The following is a 22584-nucleotide window of genomic DNA, read 5'->3' as shown; positions in this document are numbered from 1 at the left end:
CAGATCAGATATTTTTTTCTTGTAATAGAAATTGAACGAGATTTAAAGATGTGATTTTCAAACTTTATATCAAGCAATTCTAAAATTTTAACCACTAGATCAATCGTTTTTACCTAGTTATGTAATTACATCTTTTATACTATTTGGGTAAAACACTCTATTGAGTTTTTTTTTTTTTTGAAATACATAGACATCAATGAAGCCGTACAATATACTTAAATTTGAATCCAAAAATGGAGAAATATGCAAATCTGAAAGAATCCAGAATTCTGGAATATGGGATTTGAGAGAATACATATCGTGAATGGTGGACCAACTACCTTAATGGAGTTGAGTAAATTCCATGTCAATTTTTTGATAAAAAAAAGCTTTTCATACCTAACCAAATTAAGATCGGATTATTTGTCACTCATTTTTTTCGACCAACCACACCGTACGGAAAATTCATGTTTCACCAGAGCGTTGCAAAGAATAACTTCAATATTAAAAAGAGTAATAGATCTTGATCCGCACATCCGTGCGGGTTTAATTATTCTATATTAAAATATTCTAATTATATAACATTATCATGTAACAATTTTATTTTACATAATAAATACAAAACAATTATGTTGTCAACATTATTATGTAACAATACTATTTTACATAATTTATATTTTATTTCTAAAATTTTGAATTTATATAAAATTAAACTAAACTGATCATATATAATAGAAAAGAAGTTTTTTGGGATACTATTAAAAACAACAAAAAATATTTTGAAAAATAAACTATAATATTTTGTACTTGCAAAATAATTTGTAGTAATGATTTTGTTTGCAAAATTTCTTGAAATACACTAACTTGGATAGCAATTTTTTTTAAAAACTCAATAAAAGATATCATAACATTTGAGCTTAGGGTGCAGCGATTATTGTTTAGGATTTAATATTTAGGTGGTGAAGTTGAGTTTATAAACTTCTGTAAATAATTCTTATATATTTATAAATATTTTGGGAGGTTTAGTTTTGTCTTTTAATAATAAATTTAAGATATTTATGAAAAATGATAATAGTTTAAAATAAATTTGAAAAATAGTATCAACTATGAAGTAAAATTAAAATTTGTTGGAATTATGTTATATACTGTAACATTAAACCACTTTGATAAATGTGTGTTCTCTTCATATAGAATAATTTTAGAATATTAATCTTTTTTGACATATATAGGTCATTCATGCTATGACATTAGTATGCATATAGATGATAAAAGTGTGTTCATGTTTAATGTTTTTGTTCATGTATATATTTATTTTGTATATATATTGTTCGTCTATTTATGGTTGGAGTTAGGGATGTAAGACTTTATATATAACTAGAGGCGATCCCGGGCTACGCCCGGGTTTTTTTGTATGAAAATTATTAGTGACATATCAATTTGATGAAACAGTCTATGTTAAATTGTAGAAAATAATCAATTCACACATAGAATGTTTGAATAATATAATGTTTTGAAAATCTTAAAAAAATAACTTTAATCTTTTTAAAATTTATGTATGTTATAAATTATGTGTAGAAGCTAAGTTGTCCTTATCATTATTAAGAGAAAATGTTAAAGTCTGAAAACATAGAAGAAAAAAACATAAATAAGATGGTAGAATTTTGACGAAGAGGTTGATGGAATAAAAAACATAAATTTTTCTTATGATTTTTTGGATAATATGTTTTCAAATACGAAATGTTTTTATTTTTTTATCTTTTTTCCCCAAAGTTTTTTTTAAAAATACATCATTAGAAGTTTTAAATTAAAAGCGTAATATTAAAATATACTATGAGTAATATCTGTAATTTTCTCAACTTATATATTAGTTTTTTATATAGTTGGAACAAATAGATGCTTTAAAAACCCAAGATTATAAATACCTGTTGTTTTCATATTAGTATATTTAGCTTAGTATATTGAGAGACACGTGAAACTTTTGCGAGAGGACAGAGTTATTAGCCTACCTTTTGAAATAAAGATGGAAATGTTTATTATTTAATAAAAACAATTCGCGTTATAAAAGAATATAAAACTTTAATACCTGTTGTCTCCATATTAATATAAAAACAATTTGCGATATAAAAGAATATAAATATTGAAATTTTATTATTTTGCATGTGTTCTGTTTTAAAGCTATATGAATTTGCCATTAACGTTTTTTTTAACCGGGTTTGGTTTGAAAAAAAAAGTATTTTTAACTTCAAATACCATGATTGGTATTGTAGCACTAATCTAGACATTATTATATGTGTAGAATAATTAGTTAGGAAATGAGAATAATTTTGCCGAAGTTAATACACTAAGTTTAATAATGATTATGATAAAGCGAAGGTTTTTTTCCTGCAAAAACCAACACATACCTAAAAAGTTTGTAGAAAGTTTTTTTTGTGTGTTTTTATAAATCTTTATAATTAAATAATAAGTCAGAAAAATTGATAATAACATAAAAATGTTGAATACATGATATTAGATTAATGTTTCGTTTTAAAAGTATATGTTAACAAAAGGGAAAAGCTAAAATATTCCTAATTATGGTTTGCATCTATATATTTCTTTTTTTGCCAGTGATTTTATACAGGTTGAATTTAATATAAGTTTACTATCAGTGACTATATAGATAAATATTTTCCCTTTTCTTACCAGGTTCTTATGGAAAGAGTTTTTCCTTATTAACACCAACTCTTATTGAATAGGGAAAGTAATATATGAGAACTACATCTTTTCTTATATATAGTTAATTCTAAAAATACGAAAATACAGTTAATAAAAAGGTTTATCATATATTAGAAACTAATATTTAGTTAATTATTAAATACTTAATGTAAATAAAAATTATTTATTCCAATGGTTTTTCAATTGTTAATAAATGTATTAACTATTATCAGTAAAATTATTAAAATTTGGTATATTATTATTTAGATTGTGAAGAAATTCTTGAGAAGCTGATACCTTTTATATAATTTACTGAGTTTAACATTATGTAAACATCATGTCGTGGAGCTAAAGAAGTAAGAATTGTGCGTACCTGTAGTCTCCAGAGGGGGTGTAGGAGGTGGGATATCCATTCTTTTGAAGTCTTGATCCTTTAGAAACAATCTGATTGCAAGTTAGAGATGTGGATATAGGTTTGAATTTTGATGAATTAGTAAACGAATTTTGCACACTTACGTAGGCTTTTGGAGTTTTCACAATGGGAACTATGAAGTTTTTTTTCTGAGTCAAACGTATGAACATTAAGGAAGGAGATTGGAAATCATGGATTGATTTGATTATTAATTGCTAGATCCTCTTACGTTTTTGGAAAGGATAATATATGATTACCTTGTAACCGACTTGTTGCTAATTATGGGGTCAATCACGTTTGAAAATTGTTAGAAATATAATGTAACTTTATAAAACTAATTCTGACAATGTAGAATTCGAATCTTGACTACCCTAAACATGTTTCATACGTAACAATTACTTTGACTATATCTTTTGAAAAGTAAGCTAATACCTGGTAACATGTAATAAAAAGCTTAGAAAGAAAATCACTCGCCTTAATTCATAACCAGATAGAGCAACATGAGCATGATTATTAGCTAATATTCATGCAAATGAGACAAAATGTTTGCGAAGTGAAAAGCTCTGTAAAATTCAAACTTAAAAGAAAAGCATGAGTCAATAAGTAAACTAAAAACAAAGACTTTGAGTGCGCTGGAGCTTGCAACCTCTACTTCCCAGACTTTGGGCGTTTAGCTTTCTCCACCTTAGCATTGTCACACGACCTCTTACTCCCCGCATCTGCAGCACCTACACGGCTTTTGGAAGATTCACACACATCATTTCCAGTCTGAGATGTTTCATTCGACGTTGCACTAATGTTGGTTCCTGCCGAGGTTTCTGTTTCGGTTGGAGTGTCTAGAGGGAGGATCTTGGTCACAGTCAAAGCTCGGGTCTTGCCTGATAGGTTGTGCTTTGTCACCTTCACACAAAACTTGTGACTTTGTCCGATGGTGTTGATTAGAGCTTCCGGGACAGGCACCTCTTGGTCAACACCTTCGTTAGCATTAGCCTGACATTCATCATAACAGTGTGAGTTCAATTCATGTAAGTTTATAGACTGATTATTAGTTACCTCAAAGTAGTTGCTAACTAATTCCGACGCATGCTTTCCAGTAAGCGCACGCCCAGCATCACCAAGTAGTACAAAAACGGCCTGTTCACTGTTGTCATAAACAGATAGCCTTGCCATGTACCTGTTATTAACAAATCAGAAACTAATACGAATAAAACGTAATTGAAAATTCTGTTCAGAGTTCTTACTGCGGAACACCATCTACGTTAACCTTCCCACACTTGTTGTTTGTACAAATCAATGAGGTTGGGCCTTTGGTAACCTTACTATGGCACCCACTGCACGAAATATAGTACCAAGCATAGCCATGCACGACGTCATCGATCGTAGCCGTGCACTCAAAAAATGCTTCCTGCGAGAGTGTATAACCATATAAGCTTTCCTAAGTGATTGGAGATATTTAAATTGAGTTTTACCTTTGCAGACTTCTGCTTAATGTAGGAGAATAACTCCCCTATAGTCATTGTCTCACGTTTAGTTACCACCTCTGCATCAACCTGCTCAGCAATAGCTGGATTTGAGCTCAACCTGAGACAGAGTAGAAATCATTAATTTAGTCACTCACTGCAATGAGGTAACGGGGTAACGTCATTTAGGCAAATTGCAAATGCATATCACATGAATACTTACCAGCCGAAGTAATCTATAGTAGGCTGGACATCATAGTCCATAAAAACTCGTGAGGAGGACATTGAGGTGAGGGCTAGAGTTCCTGTGTTATTACGGAAATCCCATTTTAAAAACTCAAACTGTGCATGTATAAATGTCAATAAGCAATATAAAGAGGGAAATAGAAACCTCCTAGACGCTTTGTGTTACCGTTGCGACCTGGTCCCAAAGGTAAAGCTTAATCACAGGTCCACAGCAAACAAAAAAGAAACACACTGAATGTTAAGAGAAGTACAGTAAAATGGTGTTTTATAAGAAAAAAATAACACATACCCATGTAATTGCACATGAACCAGAAGATGCCTCGCAGCTGCTATTTGCACTTCGTCAAGGACGGGACTCTCAGTGAGAGTATGGCCATTTACCAACTTCATGTGGCCAACAACATCTGTTACATTGTTCAGAAAATTTATAAGTTAGATGACTCCAAAATAAAAAGCTAAATATTTAATCAAAACATGGAAATCAAACACAACTTATCTGTATATAATCAACGAATTCATTTATACTAACATATGCTATGATGATCACCAAAATCCAAGAGTGAGGGTTAATAAGTTGTGCTACCTAACGCTACAAACCTAATAACCGAATAAATTTCATCTACATGTTCGACTTTCAAATATTATTTGAGACAATGATCTAGAGAAACCAATATCACAGTATAACTTTTAAATACATCCAATCAAAGATTCTATGATAGATTAGTGAGTTTACCGTAGAGGTCTCCTTTGAGGTCACAGTTTGCTTCAAAAACCTCGTACGAATGAAACCGGAATCTGTCTTCATCAAAAGGGGTGGTGATGTTCTGAAGCTCCGACAGTTCAGAGTTCCACGAAAACGACACGGTAACGGCATGATCAGAAACCCGATAAACCGACTTGTTACTCGATCCATAGAAGTTGTCGAGCTTGTAAACTTTTCCTCGCTCCATTTTACCCAAATACTTTTCAATACGCGATGGCGAAATGAAACCTTGAATCACCGTTCCCTGTGAAGAAAAACATTAGACAAAAACGAAATAAATAACAGAACAAAATCACAATTTACTTAGGGGTCCTAGAATTTCATGTAATAACAAAGGCACAATTATAAAATGAAAACAGTTATTATAAACCGAAACAATTTGAAAATTACGTGATGATCTTTTAATGGGGTTTATAGTAAAACAGCTTAGCCTACAAATTCATCCCGAGATTTTCGTTTTATAACAAAGCGATAATTATAAACCGTTATTTATCCTACAATTACGGTTTTAAAATCAGAAAATGACGTAACCTGTTCGTCGATGAGGAGCATCTCAAGGCCGATTAGCGTCTTCTTAATCGGATTCCAAGCTTCCCAGAAGTGGATCAGACGAAACCGCAGCTGAGTTTCGTGTGGACCCAGCGAGACATCTCGGAAGAACATGACTTTTTCATCAGAGGCGGATGAGACGGGAGACTTCCCATTCGGTTTCGTCGCCATGGTTGAGATCTGAGAAGCTGGTAGGGTTTGTGTTTGTAAAGAGAAAAGAGAATCGGAGAAAAGAGAATCGGTATATAAAGAAGAAAGAACATGAGGAGATGAAACGAAAACATTAAGACAAAATTAATTGAAGAAGTAAATTGGAGTTTCGTTTGTGGAGAAGTTGATCGATCAGAGCTCTTTACGCTTTGAATCGGAGAAGAGGAAGAGGCAGAGGCGTAGTTCTTCGAGACCTCCGTCTGCATCGCGATCTCCGTGCTCTGTAGCTTTTTTTTTTTTACGTTTGTCGACAACAATAGATAGAAGCCCTGGACTAAAACAAACGAAGCCCATACAAAAATAAAATTAAGAAACGAAGGTCCAAACGTAACATAACACAACGGATCTGACGTGGCAAAAAGAAAAGTTTTGGTTGGAGGATTATTTTAAGTGACGTGGCAGCACAGATTTTCAGCATATGCTTCTTTTAGTATTGTGATGATTAATAAACCAATTTACTATAGTTTTTAAATATTAAAATGAAATTGTTTTTAACTCAGTGGAATATATAAACACTAATAATAGTTGACTAAAGCTTTATATACACGATATGTAAAGAGGTTAAATGTTTCATCTATGAAGAAGGGCGTCAATTAAAATTTAACCATTAATAAGAATATTAGATTTTTGTTAGAAATTATTGAAATAAACTGTAATGTTACATAATAGAAACATTTAAACTTGTGACATCTAAGAGATAATTTAAATTAAAAATCACACATGTAATAAGTCATGATTTATGTGTTTAATAAATAATATATTTTTATTTTAAATTTTTAATATAAATGGGTATTGCTTTCCAACAAAATGGGTATTGCTTTCCAACAAAATCTTTATAAAATTTTTGTAAAATGTATTTTTGGAAAGTAATAATTGTATGTTGCTATTATTATTGAAATATTTTATATAATTTTAATTTTCATTTATAAATCAAAAATAAATCAAATTTAAATATCTGATTATATTTTATGATAACTAAAATTTAAATTAAATAATTTTCCGAAATAAGTTTTAAAATGATTCAGAAAATATTTTTAAAAGATTTTGTTAGAATTTTCTTTAATAAATATGTATTTTATTTTAAAGAAAAAAAATTAAAGATATGAAAAGATATTATAATTCAGTTATGTTCATTTGATAAACCTTTTAATAACGGTCCAACTTAAAATGTCACACTTGAAATAAAGTTGTGATTTCTATTTTAATAGAATAGATATTCAAGACTAAGAAAAACTATTATTAAATTATGTATTTATGTTCCATCACAGTACATAAAACGCATCATATGAAGTTAGAAAGAGGTCTTTCAAAGACCACACCATCACCATGCCATTTGTATTTGGACATTTCATATTTTCTTTTAACACTCCTATGTTTCTTTTTTTTTTTTCCTTATTTACATGGTATCTATAATAGAATACCCTAATTTAAATAATATTTACTTTTAGTATTTTTACTTTAAGCATATTTGTATTTATAGAATTTTCTAAATCAAAGCTTAAAAATGTTAAAATATTTTTCGATAAACATATTACATATAGTGATGTTACTAATTTGGTTTTATTGCGATTATAGAAGCTATAGTTTTTCCTCTTTTTGTGATTTATCATTGCGATTATAGAAGCTATAGTTTTTCCTCTTTTTGTGATATATCATTGTGATTATAGAAGCTATAGTTTTTCCCCTTTTTGTTGATTACTTCCAGTCCATTTACTTAACAGTTTATTATTCATGAGATGTAGTGTAGCGATTCTAGCGAAAGAAGAATGGGACCAAACCTAATAAGTCCATCATAGTGCATGTGGAATATGGAATTATGAGGAAAATGATGTTTGACTAAACCCCTCATTTGTTTCGCCCTTTACGTTTCTACAAAATGGCCTCATCTTCCTATTTTACTGTTGTTTATTTTTTTCTTAGTTTCCCTAATAATGTGATGATAACGACGATAACTCAAATTTCCTGTTCGAAAATGCGGCGGCTAGCCTAAGCACTGTTCGAAAATTGACTGTGGTGAATATGCCCAAATCGATGTAGTCAGACGTTGACTCGCGTAAGACCGCCTAATTTTCGCGTTGACCGCTTAATTTTCATTTAATTTCTGCATTGACCGCTTAAGTTTTTTTTTTTTTCGTCCGTATAAAGTTGAAACACAATTTATTATTTTTTACTCATTATTGACAGATTTTGTGAAATTATTCACTACTAAATAATTACAATTAGTTATCAAACCCAAAACAAACATATATATACTGCATTTAGAAAAAAAATTTCGTATCAAACATACCATTTACAAATCAAAAAGAAGTTGTTTAAAATAATATATAAAAATTATATAATTATGTCTAAGAATTTGTATCATCATGTTTAAAATTAGCTAAATATATTATAAATATATTAAATTATATTTAAAACTAAGCCCCGCATAATCCCTGAGTATTTCATGATTTTTTTGGTAATTCGCTAGGCCCGAAGTTACCGCTCAACTAGCACCTAGCGTTGTTTTGAACATGGCTCAAATTAAGGATATATATGGTAAAATCAGTTCAAGCGTTGCAGATCAAGCAGGACAAGTGCATAACATATGGATCATGCAAGATAAATGCAGATCAAGCAGATAAAATAATTTATTGTAAATTAAGAATGATAAAATCAGTTCAAAACTATAAATTAATTATTAAAACAATAAAAACTACACCAAAATATCAAACAAATATCTCAAATGTTGTAGAATCGACCAAAATGTCTGTAGAATTTTTCATAAGATACTTGTACTTCTTCTATTTTCATTCTAGTTGATCAGGTTTTTCTTTAAAAAAACGGAAGGTTACGCTAATATTAAACTCTTGGTTGAACTTATCACCGCAAAACTTTTTACTAGTGGGTGTAGAATCTTTAAAACGGTAATTGGTCATAAAAAATAGTTGATCGTACAACTCAATAAATTCTCGTTCTCGGTGCTCCATTTAAAAGTGTCTTCTCTCAATAGATTTACAAAATTTCAATCATTTACCTATATATTAACTATTTTAAAACATAAAAAATTATTAATTACTTATCCATGCCAACATTTATGTATGAAGATTTATATTTTCTTCTTTAGAAAATGTTGTGTTTTGTTGGCGATTAGACATCATGTTTATAATTTTAAAATGACAAAAATAGTATTAATGTGAGCTATATAGTTTGAGCTAATCATCGTATATTATTTATAAAATCAGATAAATATATTTTAATTTAAGTGTTTGTAACAAAATTATTTATTGGCAAAAAAAAAACAGATCAATTCTACCAAATGTTAACAGATGAAATCTGCATGCAGATGTCTCGCTTTTTCCACGAAATAAGAGCTTGTGTTCTTTCTGTTTTTATCATGACAATATTCTGAGAGAACCAAATCAACACGTAGAATAATAAAAACATGGTGAAAATTGACTTGCTAATGTAGTAGATGTGACAATTGTTGTCATGATTCACTTACTTAAGGATCCATCTATTAATGTCAGGCCAGCCGAAACACAAACCAAGATCATGTATATACTCTATTTTTTTTTATTTTTTTTTTGTTCAAACATGTATATACTCTATTACTTTTCAGTTTTCACAATGAAAACTTTAAGAGGATCTATTCCAACAATACTGTAGAAAATAATGAAACTCAAATTATGAAATTAAGAGCTTGTGTTCTTTATGGGGTTTTAACAATATTCTGAGAGAACCAAATCAACACGTAATTAATAAAAAACATGGTGAAAATTGACTTCCTAATGTAGTAGATGTGACAATTGTTGTCATGATTCACTTACTTAAGGATCCAGCTATTAAGGTCAGGCCACCCGGATCACAAACCAAGATCATGTATATACTCTATTACTTTTCACAATGAAAACTTTAAAAGGATCTATTCCAATAATACTGTAGAAAAGAAGTTTATCTACTTTGTTTTTCGAACACACGAGCAGCTGTTCAGCTTTCCAAGCAAATTGGATTTCGTTTTCTCCAGAACCTGGTTTGCTTTGTACAACAGTCGGATTCTGAAAGCACACTGAACAGTAGACCATAGAGAGTCGTTGATTATGCTCTACCTCAAATCAGAATTAACCTTTTTCATCTTTTTCGTTCAAAAGTATTCTAACTGCGGTCACATGATTTTGTTATGACTTGAGCCGTTGAGCGCCAGCCAATCTGTAGGACAACACCTGTATGTCATTTTGAAAATATCATATGACCATTTGTTTGTACTACATGTGATGCTCCCTTTCCTTGGTATACTTTCGGCTATCCTCTGCGGTCACAGCTCCATATCATTTCTCGGCGATTATCACGGAAAGCTTAGTATTAAAGTCATGTCGAGTGGAGCCATCATCTGTTGATGAATGCTAAATCAACGATTATTTGTTCATAAATTAAGTTACTCCCTATAGAACTTTTCCTATCTAGTCTGATAAAACTTTTTCAAAAACTTTGTCCCAAAACTGATATGTTAGTCAATCCATATCCTAGTCATTATCTCATTTGCTATCTAGTATAGTGGAGTGATCGTCTATAAACGCATTCGTAATTCCTTCAAAGTCGTAACTATGGATTTTTAGCCAATCTTATGGACACCACCTCTATGTCATCATGAACATCGTTTGTTCTACATGTCATGTTCCCACTTTGGTATACCTTGGACTATCCGCTCTGTCCAAGGTTATAGCTCCCATATCATTTCGTGGCGATATCACGGAAAAGCATATAGTATAAAGGTCATGTGGAGCCATCACCTAATGATGCATGTTCTTGAATAATCTTTTGTCCCTAAAAAGCTAACTTCTCCTAATCTGATAAACCTTTCCAAAGACTTCGTCCCAAAACTCATTTTACTCGAGCCTTTTCCTCCTAGTCATATATCTCAATCGTAGTCTAAAAACATTTGAAATAGGCAGTCTTCTTTATTAAAATAGAAGTACAACTTTTATCTACCATAAAAAGTCATATTAGATCAATTTCATTAATTACATTAATTTATTAAGCATATAACATTTAAAAAAATAATAATCATAAAAACATTAATAATAAATCAATTTTAACTGAAAATTTAAATTTTACTTTTAATTATAACAAAATCTGTTGAGAAAAAAATCTAACAAAATCTTATTTAAATTTTAAATATTTTCTTTTATTTTAATGCATTGATTAATTTCGTGATTAGTTTATAATATTATTAAAAATTAATGTTAAATAAATTTTTATTATAAAAATTAAAATCCTATGCTATTTTATAAATTTTATAATTATAGTCTATATTATACTAAAATAGAAGTAATATATGATTTAAATATGAAAATTATATTAAATTGGTAAATTAACATATTTAAAAAATTACTTTCATTAAAATAAATGAATAAATATATCATTCAACTTTTAAAGGATTAAATTTGTAAATTATGTAATTTTTTTTACACAAAAAGTAAAATTATTCGTAAACTTTTATATCTACAATTATATATTATCTATTTATTTATTTTGAAAATCACAGCAATATGTTATCTACAAATGATTATATATAAAATATATTTGTATACAACTAACCTTTAGTTTAAGTGTTATTTACAAAATATGCTATTTGAAAATAACTAATCTTTAGTTTATATGTTAGTTATAATAGTATATAACTAACCTTTAGTTTAAGTGTTAGTTTTAACTATAAAATAAATGTTTGTTTTTAATTATAACAAAATATATTGAAAAATATAAAAAATCTTACCAAAATTTTAAATTTTATTTAATAAATAATGCATTAATTTATTTGGAAAATCAAAAATCAAAAAAGTTTAGTAACAAAAAAAATTCAAAAGTCATATAATTTTCCAAGCTCAAAAATACTTGTGTAACTTTCCAAATTTCTCTTGACCAAATAAAATTTTTTGAAAATAAATATTTCAGTCTCAAATGATATATTCCTAATTTTTTAAAAGATAATATCATAGGCCAAGTATATTATTTTTACAATATGCAACACGAAAATATCATTTCTATAGTATAACTAAATAAAAATTAAAAATGTATTGTATGTAAACTGTAGAAATAAAAAAACATTTTGAAAGAGATTCTATATTTGATTATTTCATATTATGAATTTATTGTACCGAACTCAAAAATATATTAGTATGTAATAATAATTAATAACAAATTTAAAAATGTAAAACAATTAATTATATATTAATAATGTCGAACAAGAAATATAACCAATAAAATTATAGAATTTTTTTTAGATTTACACAATATATAACACTAAAATATAAATTATATATTTAAATCATTGGCGATAATATCAAAATTGTACATTTATAAAATGAAAAGTTTAGTTTCATTGCCGTCGATCCCAGGACGATGGTGTTTTACAGATGGCTCGTGGAAAGAGGGGGATGGTTTTTCAGGACAAGGTTGGCTTAGTACTTTGGAAAGTTTTGATGGATTGTTGGGGGCGAGGAATGTTAGGGCTAGTCTATCGCCTCTTCATGCAGAGATTGAAGTGTTGCTCTGGGCAATGGAATGTATGAGGAATTTACGTCAATTTCAGGTTACGTTTGCAACGGATTGTTCTCAATTGGTAAAAATGGTTTCCGAACCAGAAGAATGGCCAGCATTTGCAAATTATTTGGAAGATATCAAGACCCTGAAAGAGAGCTTCACCCGATCAGAGATTATCTATGTACCACGGACGCAAAATTCAAAGGCGGATCGTCTAGCGCGCAGTGCTAGAAAGCAACCGTCTTTTGTTGTTCACATGGATTCAGATCACCCGGTTTGGTTTACAGAGTCAGTATGAGTCTGTATTATTGATGACAAAAAAAAAAGTTTAGTTTCTGTTAAAACAATAAGATAGACAAATGATTACTAGTGTTTGATAAAATAAGTTATAAATTAGAATTTGAAAGATACTTAATAAACACAGAATAAAATAGATAGCATTAAAAATGGTTACAAAATCCAAAACAGTTTTAGGAATTCACACAGCTCTCTTAACATTTTTACCAAAAAAAAAAAAATTTCACACAGCTCATCTACAGAAAGGCGAAAGGTACCGCGTCGAGGGAAAAAAAAATTGTTTTCGCTTTTAACATTTTTAGTTTACCTTATTGTATTAAATAATTTGTTTATTTATTACTTAGGGAACCTGATACCACTTTGAGTGCGTGGTTCTTGTTCATTTTCTCTCTCTAAGAAAATCTTTTCTTCTGCCAAGAAACCCATTTCTGAAATAATCAATCCTCCAAAGGTCTGTGTGTATTTTAGTGTTATTTTCTTAGTGTTTTTGATCTCTTAACAACTCTCTTCTTCTTTTACTTATGTTTTTGTATTGTATCACCAATTTGCATTTCGTACTTTCCTTTTGTTAATATTTTCCAAAGATCCAAGCTTATATTCTTCGAAACAGGTATGCATGTGTATACACATAAATCTCTGTAAGTTTTGGTATTGTATGATCCAGACTAGCTTCTGTTCATGGCATTATAAAAAGGTTCTTGGTTTTGTTTTGTTTCTTCCCAGATTTATTGTTAAATTTCATGATTCTGTAGTTTTTCTTCTTCTAAATATTTCAACCACTAGTAAAGATTCATCCTCTGAAACTGATTGGTTTGGTTATTTTCTTTTCATGTCTTAATGTTTTTTTTAATCTTCTATCAATATTTCTGGAAAATTCTCAATAATCTTTGGTCTATTTAAGAATACTAGATGCTTGTTTAAATTCTTCTTTTTGGTTATCTACAAATCTTGATCTATCAGTCACTTGTTGTGATGTATTGAGTTTCACGTCATTCCTCTCATAAAATAATACACTCCAATCAAATTGGAAACTGGAAAACTTTAATAAAAAGTCGGTCTTATAACTGTTCCTATTTGTGATTTCCTTCACCAATCTGACTCTGATACTTCAAAATCTCACCAAGTAATCCCAATATTATTCTATTTTTTCTCTACTTCACATGAAATAACAATAATAATATTTGTTTTTCTTGAAAGATCTTCAAGTTTCTGGGTTTTACAGTTTACTCTTATGGGGTTTTGTTTAAATTTAAATTCAAAAAATATTTGTAAAAAGCATTCCTTATAAACTCTTATAGGTACATATGTCTCTCATAAATTTGACATTACAAAGATCTGGTGAATAGTAACAGTGGAAGAATCATCAAATGTTCTTGTCATCATCATCCACTGGTGAAAGCACTCCAAACAATCCATCAACTTCTTCTAGTTTCTTACATCTGACCAACTCTAGTGATGAGTTAGGTCAATCACATTATTCCAGCTTCTCCATCAGGTTTTTCTTTTTTTTTCTCTCTCTCTCCAGATTGTTTTGTGAAGAAGTCAACAGTTTCTTTTTTCACCATTGTTTTTGTTCAAAGTCTTTTATCTTTCTTGATGAATCTGTTTCATAATTGATTAGTAGATCTTTTCTTCCCATCCATTCAATTTTCTTAATGGGTCAGATTCTAAACAATTTTTTTTTTTTTAATTTACCTTTTGGGAACCTATGGAGCTTAAATGGTACAGTATATGGTAGATTGAGTGTGTTGACTATTTCTATATTTTTCATATATTTTTTTCTTTGATACGTTGGTCCATACCATGTGAAGTTTTTCTTTACAAAGCATGGAACTTTGTTTTGTTTCTGGAATTACTAATAGTTGTGAGTTTTTTTTGTGTGTGATGGGTTTTGTAGAGATTATGCAAGTAAATACCGGACCAAGAACATTGAAAAAAGCTGGCCTTTTTCCTCAACATGGCTTAACTGATCCATTGCCACCAATGCAGCCTCTTAACTTTGTGGTAAGCCTTCCTCCTGAAGCAATAAGCTGCAAGAGAAAGTTTGAAAAACTTTGCTCCAATCAAGCGTTAGCAGAGACTAAACAAGGCTTTGAGAATGGTTCTTTGGCGAGTGGTTCCAAATCCAAAATACAAGTAGCTAACGTTAACAAGAACCCTATAAAAAAGTGTGGGTTCGTAGTTAAAGCTGGAGCTTGTGGGGACGGTGAATCAAAAGCAGACCAGGGTTGTGTCACCACTTTGAATGCGCATATCGACAAGTGTTTGTCTGTTGACTCTGGACAACAGCCAATTAGTAAGCCACGGAGGAAAGTGAAAAGGATGGTTGATATATACGCAACTGCAAAAAGATGCACATTAGAAGATCTTGATCAAAGAAACGGAACAAAGTGGGATATGTCTTCCAGCTACTCATCAAACAAGGTTGTCTCTGATAATAATAAGCCTCAAGTGTGCAACAAAAGGAAGAAGCGGAGTGTGTTGCATGCTAACATTGATGAAGATGCTGCTACCATTGGACCTGTCTACATTGATGCTAAGGGTCAAAAACTGCGGATCATATCTGAGTTTAACGAGAAAGCTTCTGAAGAAGATGTCAGTGAGAAGGAATCTTCTAAAGAAGGTAAAGGGAATTACAGAGGCTTTAGGGAAAGACTTTTGGGAAAGAAGTATCACAAGCATTGTAAATGCAATGCTTCAGAGGTATGCATGCATGTTCTTATTCGACCTCTCATAGTTTCTTACTGGTGGGTAGTATATGCATTTGCATGCTCCCATTCTTGAAGTAATAATAGATATAGTTTAACAAAGTCACTTGTCTTACAGATCTTGGAGTGTAGAAGAGGTTATTCTGAAGAATGTGTGATCAAGAAGCATTTGTGGAGAAACGTTTGTGATCAGCCATCCGAGAATGGGCATTCATTGTCAGCAGCAGATCCTCCTGTGTCAAGAGGTCCAAGTCATGCGAATTTCGATTTAACTGAGACAGTTTCTTCTCTTTTAAACAGTCACAACTCATGGAGAAGTTGTGGGGAGAGCCAAGTCTCTGGAAAGATCACCAAAAGGGAGAGATGTTCAATGCCTGTGGATAAGGTGAAGTTGAAGAAAGCTCGGTCCGAGAATGAAGAGGAAGATGAAGATTCAGGGAGATGGGAGTCTGAAATGACTCAAGAACGTGTAATGGCAGATTATAATGATAATGAAGAAAGATATAAGGTGTTTCTAAGCTCGAAAACTTCTACTACTGGTGGTGAAGAGATTGGTAATAATAACATAAGAGATGATAATATGTTAGATAAAACCAGTACTGATGCAGATGCCGAGTTTGAAAGCATGGTTTACGAGGAAACAGGTTGTGATGATACTGAAGAACGAGGAGGAAACACATTCATGGAGGTTGATCCCATTCCTATTCCAGGACCTCCAGGGTCATTTCTACAAAGTCCTTGGGATATGGAAACTGATGCATCTGAACATCGTGGAAACTTCTCAGTTAAATCTTTATCTGAATCAACATTTGGACAAGCAGCACCACACATGATCCAACAAGATTTGGGTCTCTTGAGTAAGTCTTTTCATGCGGCTCCTTCCAGTTCAACCTCGGTTTTGCGGCTAATGGGAAAGGATTTGATGGTTATCAACCAAAGAGAAGACACCTCACGTGGAGATTCATGTCTAAAATCAACTTCTCAGTTTCAAGATCTCGCTAAGACACAACATGTGTCTCCTCCTGCTCATCTTCTTCCTCGTTCTTATGGTGGAAACGGTTTGTATACACCAGCACAAGCTTTTACAACATTCCGTGACAATTCAAATCAAGAACTCTAAATTATATAAGAAATTTAATCAACTTAGTAATTTTCTATGCTGGTTTTAAGAAGTTTCATCCTCAACCATTCAACATCATAAAAGTTTCATGATTATCTAATAAAGTGGTTGAGAAAAATCTCAAGTGGCTGCTTTGAAGAATGGTGATGTAAACATCTCTTGGAATCTACCTAAGAGTAGGACCTACATTCCTTAGGATATTGAGAACTCCACTAAGGTGAAGGACCCCACTTTTGTTCTAAGAGCATCTACAATTCATTGATATTTCCACCTCTATAATAACATTTAGAGGTGAAATTGCTCTAAACCACCTCTATTTCTTCCTCTATAATAGAGATCTCTAATTTGTTCTTCTATTTATAGAGGAAGAAATAACATTCTTCTATTTTTTACTCTACATTTAGAGATTACTATTTTAGAAAAATACATTAGAAGAATACATTAGAGCATATCTCACCTCTATTATAAAGTTCTTTTATTTTAGAGGTGAAAATAACAAAATACATTGAAGATAATCTAACTGGTTTCATAGGGGTGAAATATAAATGTGAAAAGTTATTATCATATTTATTTTGAGAAAAAGTTATTATAATGTTACGAAAACGAATTTTAAATAAATTATTTTAATATCGTTTTTTGGGGGTCAAAATATATATCATGATTCTTCTTTATATGGTTGTTCAAAAAAAAAAGATTCTTCTTTATGTATAGGACTAGGTTAAGACCCGTGCCTTGCGCGGGATGAACATTATATATAAAAATTATTTTATATATTATATGTTTATAACATATTATGAAATAATAAATATATATTGAATAATTAAAAAGTCATTATCTACTACTTATATAATTAAATTGGTGCGAACATATAAAAAAAATTTATAAATCGAAAAAATATTTTTTCTATTTGATATGATATATAATTAAATTTAAATGATAATAACATATATATATGGTATATTTTAATATTAATATTTATTAAATGATGCTTTTTGCTTATATTTGTTTTTTATCATTTGTATTTGTTATAGTAAAAAGTCTAAATTAGTGATAACAAAATTTTCACTGTGGGATTAATGATTTAAGTAATTTATAATATTTTAAGAAATTAAGTTGTTAATATTATTTCAAATTTTTTATCAAAAAAATGTTCAAAGTAAATTTCAAAATTAAGATATTTATGTATTTTTATATGGCATATAGTTTAATTTAAAATGATACATATATTTATATAATTTTTATTTTTGATACTTATTAAATGAGATTTTCAACTTATATTATTTTTTAATTATTTGTATCATGTCATAACAAAAGTTTTAAATCATAGATCACAAATTTGAATGTGAGACTTTTAACAATTTTAGTAATTTATACTCATTTTAAAAAATTCAAAATATAATATATAAATATATTTTTTAATTTTTATTATATGGTTACTATGATTGTTTAATTTATTTTAATAGCTTAAAATTAAACAAATATAATTATAATACACACTTATTTTTATCAAATCTTTATTATTCAAAATCATTAATTGTCATATATACTTTAGCCACATTAGGCAATTCTGTAATCTTATTTAAGGAAATAATGAAGCACATTAATAATGTATTTATTGTGATTTAATAAAAAGCTTATTATATATTTAGATGAACCAACTTTTTTTTCTAAAGATTCTAATAATCATTCTAGTGATGACACGTGGCTACAAAAAATGTTGCAATGTTTCTCAAATAATATATAGGGGATAGATATATTTATGGTTGAGATCATGTGAGGTAGTCAAGATCATAGTCACCGTCATGACATTCATTGTGTATACGCAATTCATTTGCTTTTGTCTCACTAATTCCTTATTTTAGAGTGAATACATATCAACTTTATTATACACCGTCGTAATATAAACTTCTGTTGAGTGTAAACAATGTCAAAAAAACAGCTAGAAAAAGTTATTTATATAACAACCAAAAAGAAAGTTGCATTTTGGCGATGATGAGCTGTTTTCTTGTTGCAATTAGCTTTAAATAAAATAGGAAGAATATATGTAAATGAGGAAGAATGAATATATATGTGTCAATATGTGTGTGTACATGTAGTGTTGAGATGAGTACAACCACAACGGCTATATATACTGCATGCGCATTTTTATGATCATTTGCTCATTATCGTATGCTCTTCTTTTGTTTGCATCTTACCTGATGCACATGAATGTATGTACACATTCACGAATATACATAATACTACATTGTTTTTCTTTGAGGTATAGTACATATATACAAACTCTAAAGAAAATGGTAGGGAGTAATTAATATGAATAAAATATTGTAACAAATTCAAATCCGGTGTACCACTAGACTAGCAATACATACATGTTATTAGCATTACCATGTTTATATTATTTTAAAAGAAGTTTATATAGTTTTTAAAAAAATAATTAATATGAATTAAACTTAACGTGGCTTGGATGTAATGGAGTCAATAAACGAAGATTTGCTAACTACGAAGGTCCAGTCCTGACCTGCGCACAAACAAATAATCTATACTTTTAAAGTTTTTTTTAGAGGAAATTGTTTTTATTTTGCTTAAAAAATTAAAAACGTGTGAAATAAACACAAATTTCTAATCTCGTGCAAAGTCTCCAGCGATGTAGCATATCAAATGGTGATGTATTACTAGGCCTATGTATTACCGACGTAGCATCATTTGGTTAATCATTTGATTACTTGTTATGGTGTTGCTTTTTCTTTCCTTTGTAGAGATCATGAAAACTTTTTTGAATATCGACGGCGATGCAGGTTCTTTCTCAACCTGCTCTTTATAAGTTCGGGGCTTAATAGCGGAGAGTGGTATCAACAATGAAAGGAAAGAGGAGGCAAAGTACTCCTCCCATTTAACTGAACCAGCCGGTGATCAGTGGCAGACTCAAAAATGTATTAAGTCTGGGTCAAAAAAAGTCAAAGGTGTCATCAATGAATTAGAAATTTAGAACTAAGATTTTAGAGCAATAATCATTGGGGGGGTTTTTTAGTGTGGGTTCTTAGCGGAATATATTTAAAAGCCGGTTCTTAGCTTTTTTAGTTAAAATTTAAGAGACCGTTTTTTATATTCCGCTAAAAATCTCACACTAAGAAACTTTTAATAATCATGCTCTAAGAGCATCTCCAATGTAAAACTCCATTTTTTCTTTCAAAATGGAGTAAAAGTGAAAATGGAGTAAAATTGCTCCAACCCTACTCTATTTTCCACTTCATAATGGAGTGATGAACAAACAAAAAAGAGATTACTCCATTTATGGAGTAAATTTCATTATGGAGTGAGATATGGAGTTGGGTTGGAGCATTTCTTACTCCATATTCACTTTTACTCCATTTTAGAGGAAAAATTAGAGTAGGGATCGGAGATGCCCTAAGAGGTACAAGTAGAGAACTTTTCCAGCAGAGCTATTGATTTTTCAATGTTTTGTGAACAGATTAGTATTCGTAAAGGATTTAAGAGGGTATTATGTGACACTCTGTTGTTTCAAGTGGGTCCGCCTATGCCAGCGAATATCCGATCTGAGTTATGATAAGCTACTCGACCATATAGCATTCATTGGTCTTGGGTTTGGCAGCTGCCAAGAGACTCGTCCGTCTATCTTTCGAAAATATAGTGGGGGTAAGTATCAGTTGTATGGATTTTATTTGAAACATTTTTGAATTTCGCTAGTAATGTCCAGTTGAGATGAAAAATGAAATTTTGTTTTTTTTTTTTCTTTTAAAGAAAAAACAGAACCTATTTCTTAACCTATAAGTTCTTGCAAAGTTTGATGGCAACATGGGCATTTGTCATAGGTCTATGGGTCCAAATTTTTTTGTGTTATTTTAAAAATTTATTTCAATCTGTTTAATTATCAAAAAGACTCATAATTAAGTAAACCTAATTTATTTATCACAAGACAAAACAATAAAAAATTTGTACATTCACCATTAGTTTTGATATTTTTTTTTTCTATTTGTTTCAGGTAGTGTTTTGAAAACCGGACCAAATATTGATTCGGCATTGTAACTAGATCAATGGTCGGACCAGTCCAACTGGGTTTTAAATTTTAATTAAATTTTATATTAATTAACTATTATATGTATAACATAAAATTATTTTTATAAAAATTTATATAATTATTAGAATCTAAAAATGATATGAAAACAAAAATATATTTTTTTTAAATAATATAAAATAATGAAAATAACTTATTGATAGATACTTAGAAAACAATATGATTTTTTTATGAAATATTTTTAAAATTTGCAGTTTAAAAAAATACTTGAATTTGAAAAAAATAAGATTTTAATATTAATCTTGATCACTGGTTTTAGCGAGTTTTACCGGTTTTTGACAGGGTTTTCTAATTCAACTCAAATCCGGTTTTTAGTATAATCCGAAACCGAATAGATGGTGGAGCCACGGTCTGACCGACCGGTCTGGTCCAGCCGGCCGGTCCGGTCCAGTTTTCAAAACATTGGTTTCACGTCTTAGAGTTCAAGTTAAAAGAAATACAGTAAAAAAAATATAAAATATTTATAAAAAAGTCCATATTTTGTGTTTCGCCCAGAACTATTATATTGGTTAAGACGGCACTGCATTCGAGCACACTCTCGTCTTGGTGTAGAACCCTGTTCGGGAACGCGCTAGGCGCTAGTCAGATGGTCGGGTTGGGCCGAGCGCCTAAAGAGAAAATCAGAAATTAATCAGAAATTATGTGGGGTGAAATTTTTAGATTGTTTACTATGTTATAAAACATGTTAATCTTTAATTATGTATAACATTAATGCATTTTCATGTTTAAGATTGTATAAACCACACAAATAGAATATATAAACTTAATAAAGTGTAATTTCATCAAAATTATGAATATAAATGATATTTATAAAATTTTAGAACAAATAACTAAATAAAAATATTATTAAAAAATAAATAAATAATAAAAAAATAGATTAGACGGCCGCCTAGCCAGCTAAACGGTCATTTAGGCGGTCTAATCGAAGAAAATTAAATATCTGATTTTTTAAACCGGTTTGGCATAAATTAAGGCAGAAAAGTGACGTGTAGCGCCGACACGGCTGCTTAGGGGTGTAGAATAATGGCCGTGACCAAAAAGTAAATCGAAGAACTTCAGTTTTATGTGTGTTTCTGAGAGAGAGACTGTCACATCACATCAAAAGAGGTATGTGTCCCACTCAGATCTGAAATGCAATATTGGTTGGTCCTAATCTTTAATTGTGTTTATTCATGAAACGCCACTAACTCCAAATAATTACAACTTCTAACAACATTTGACCTTTAAACGGGTTAATTAATAGTATCATGCAAGTCTTTTCTTTTTAAAATAACAACAACTAACGTTAACATGTAAAAGCATTTATATTGGACGAAAACACATCTATGATTAATTTGATAAATTTAGGTTTTCCTAAAACCTACGACGCTATAAAAGCCTATATGTAAGTGCATGCATAAACTTGGCGATTTCTCTTAACAAAACGGTGGTATCACATCTAGTAAATCTTCAATGAATCAATACAACCCGATGTATTTTTAGGTTCGGATTCCAATCGGTTCTTTAGTTTAAAAATACATGATTTGTATCCGTTCTG

The 22584-nt window shown here is 30.1% G+C and overlaps 1 protein-coding gene across 1 annotated transcript; it reads left to right on the top strand.

Moving 5' to 3' along the window:
- The first annotated feature begins 11540 nt into the window (after positions 1 to 11540).
- On the top strand, positions 11541 to 16989 carry LOC103845066. Its single transcript, XM_033282533.1, is given in 5 exon segments — positions 11541 to 14621; positions 15024 to 15080; positions 15082 to 15829; positions 15953 to 16898; positions 16901 to 16989. Coding segments are annotated over 5 exon segments (1911 nt in total). The 5' UTR covers positions 11541 to 14493; the 3' UTR covers positions 16933 to 16989.
- Positions 16990 to 22584: the final 5595 nt, after the last annotated feature.

This window comes from Brassica rapa, chromosome A10, assembly GCF_000309985.2.
Source record: "Brassica rapa cultivar Chiifu-401-42 chromosome A10, CAAS_Brap_v3.01, whole genome shotgun sequence".
NCBI lineage: Eukaryota > Viridiplantae > Streptophyta > Magnoliopsida > Brassicales > Brassicaceae > Brassica > Brassica rapa.
The sequence above is the reverse complement of the archived record's forward strand: the minus strand, read 5'-3'. Positions and strand labels throughout refer to the sequence as shown.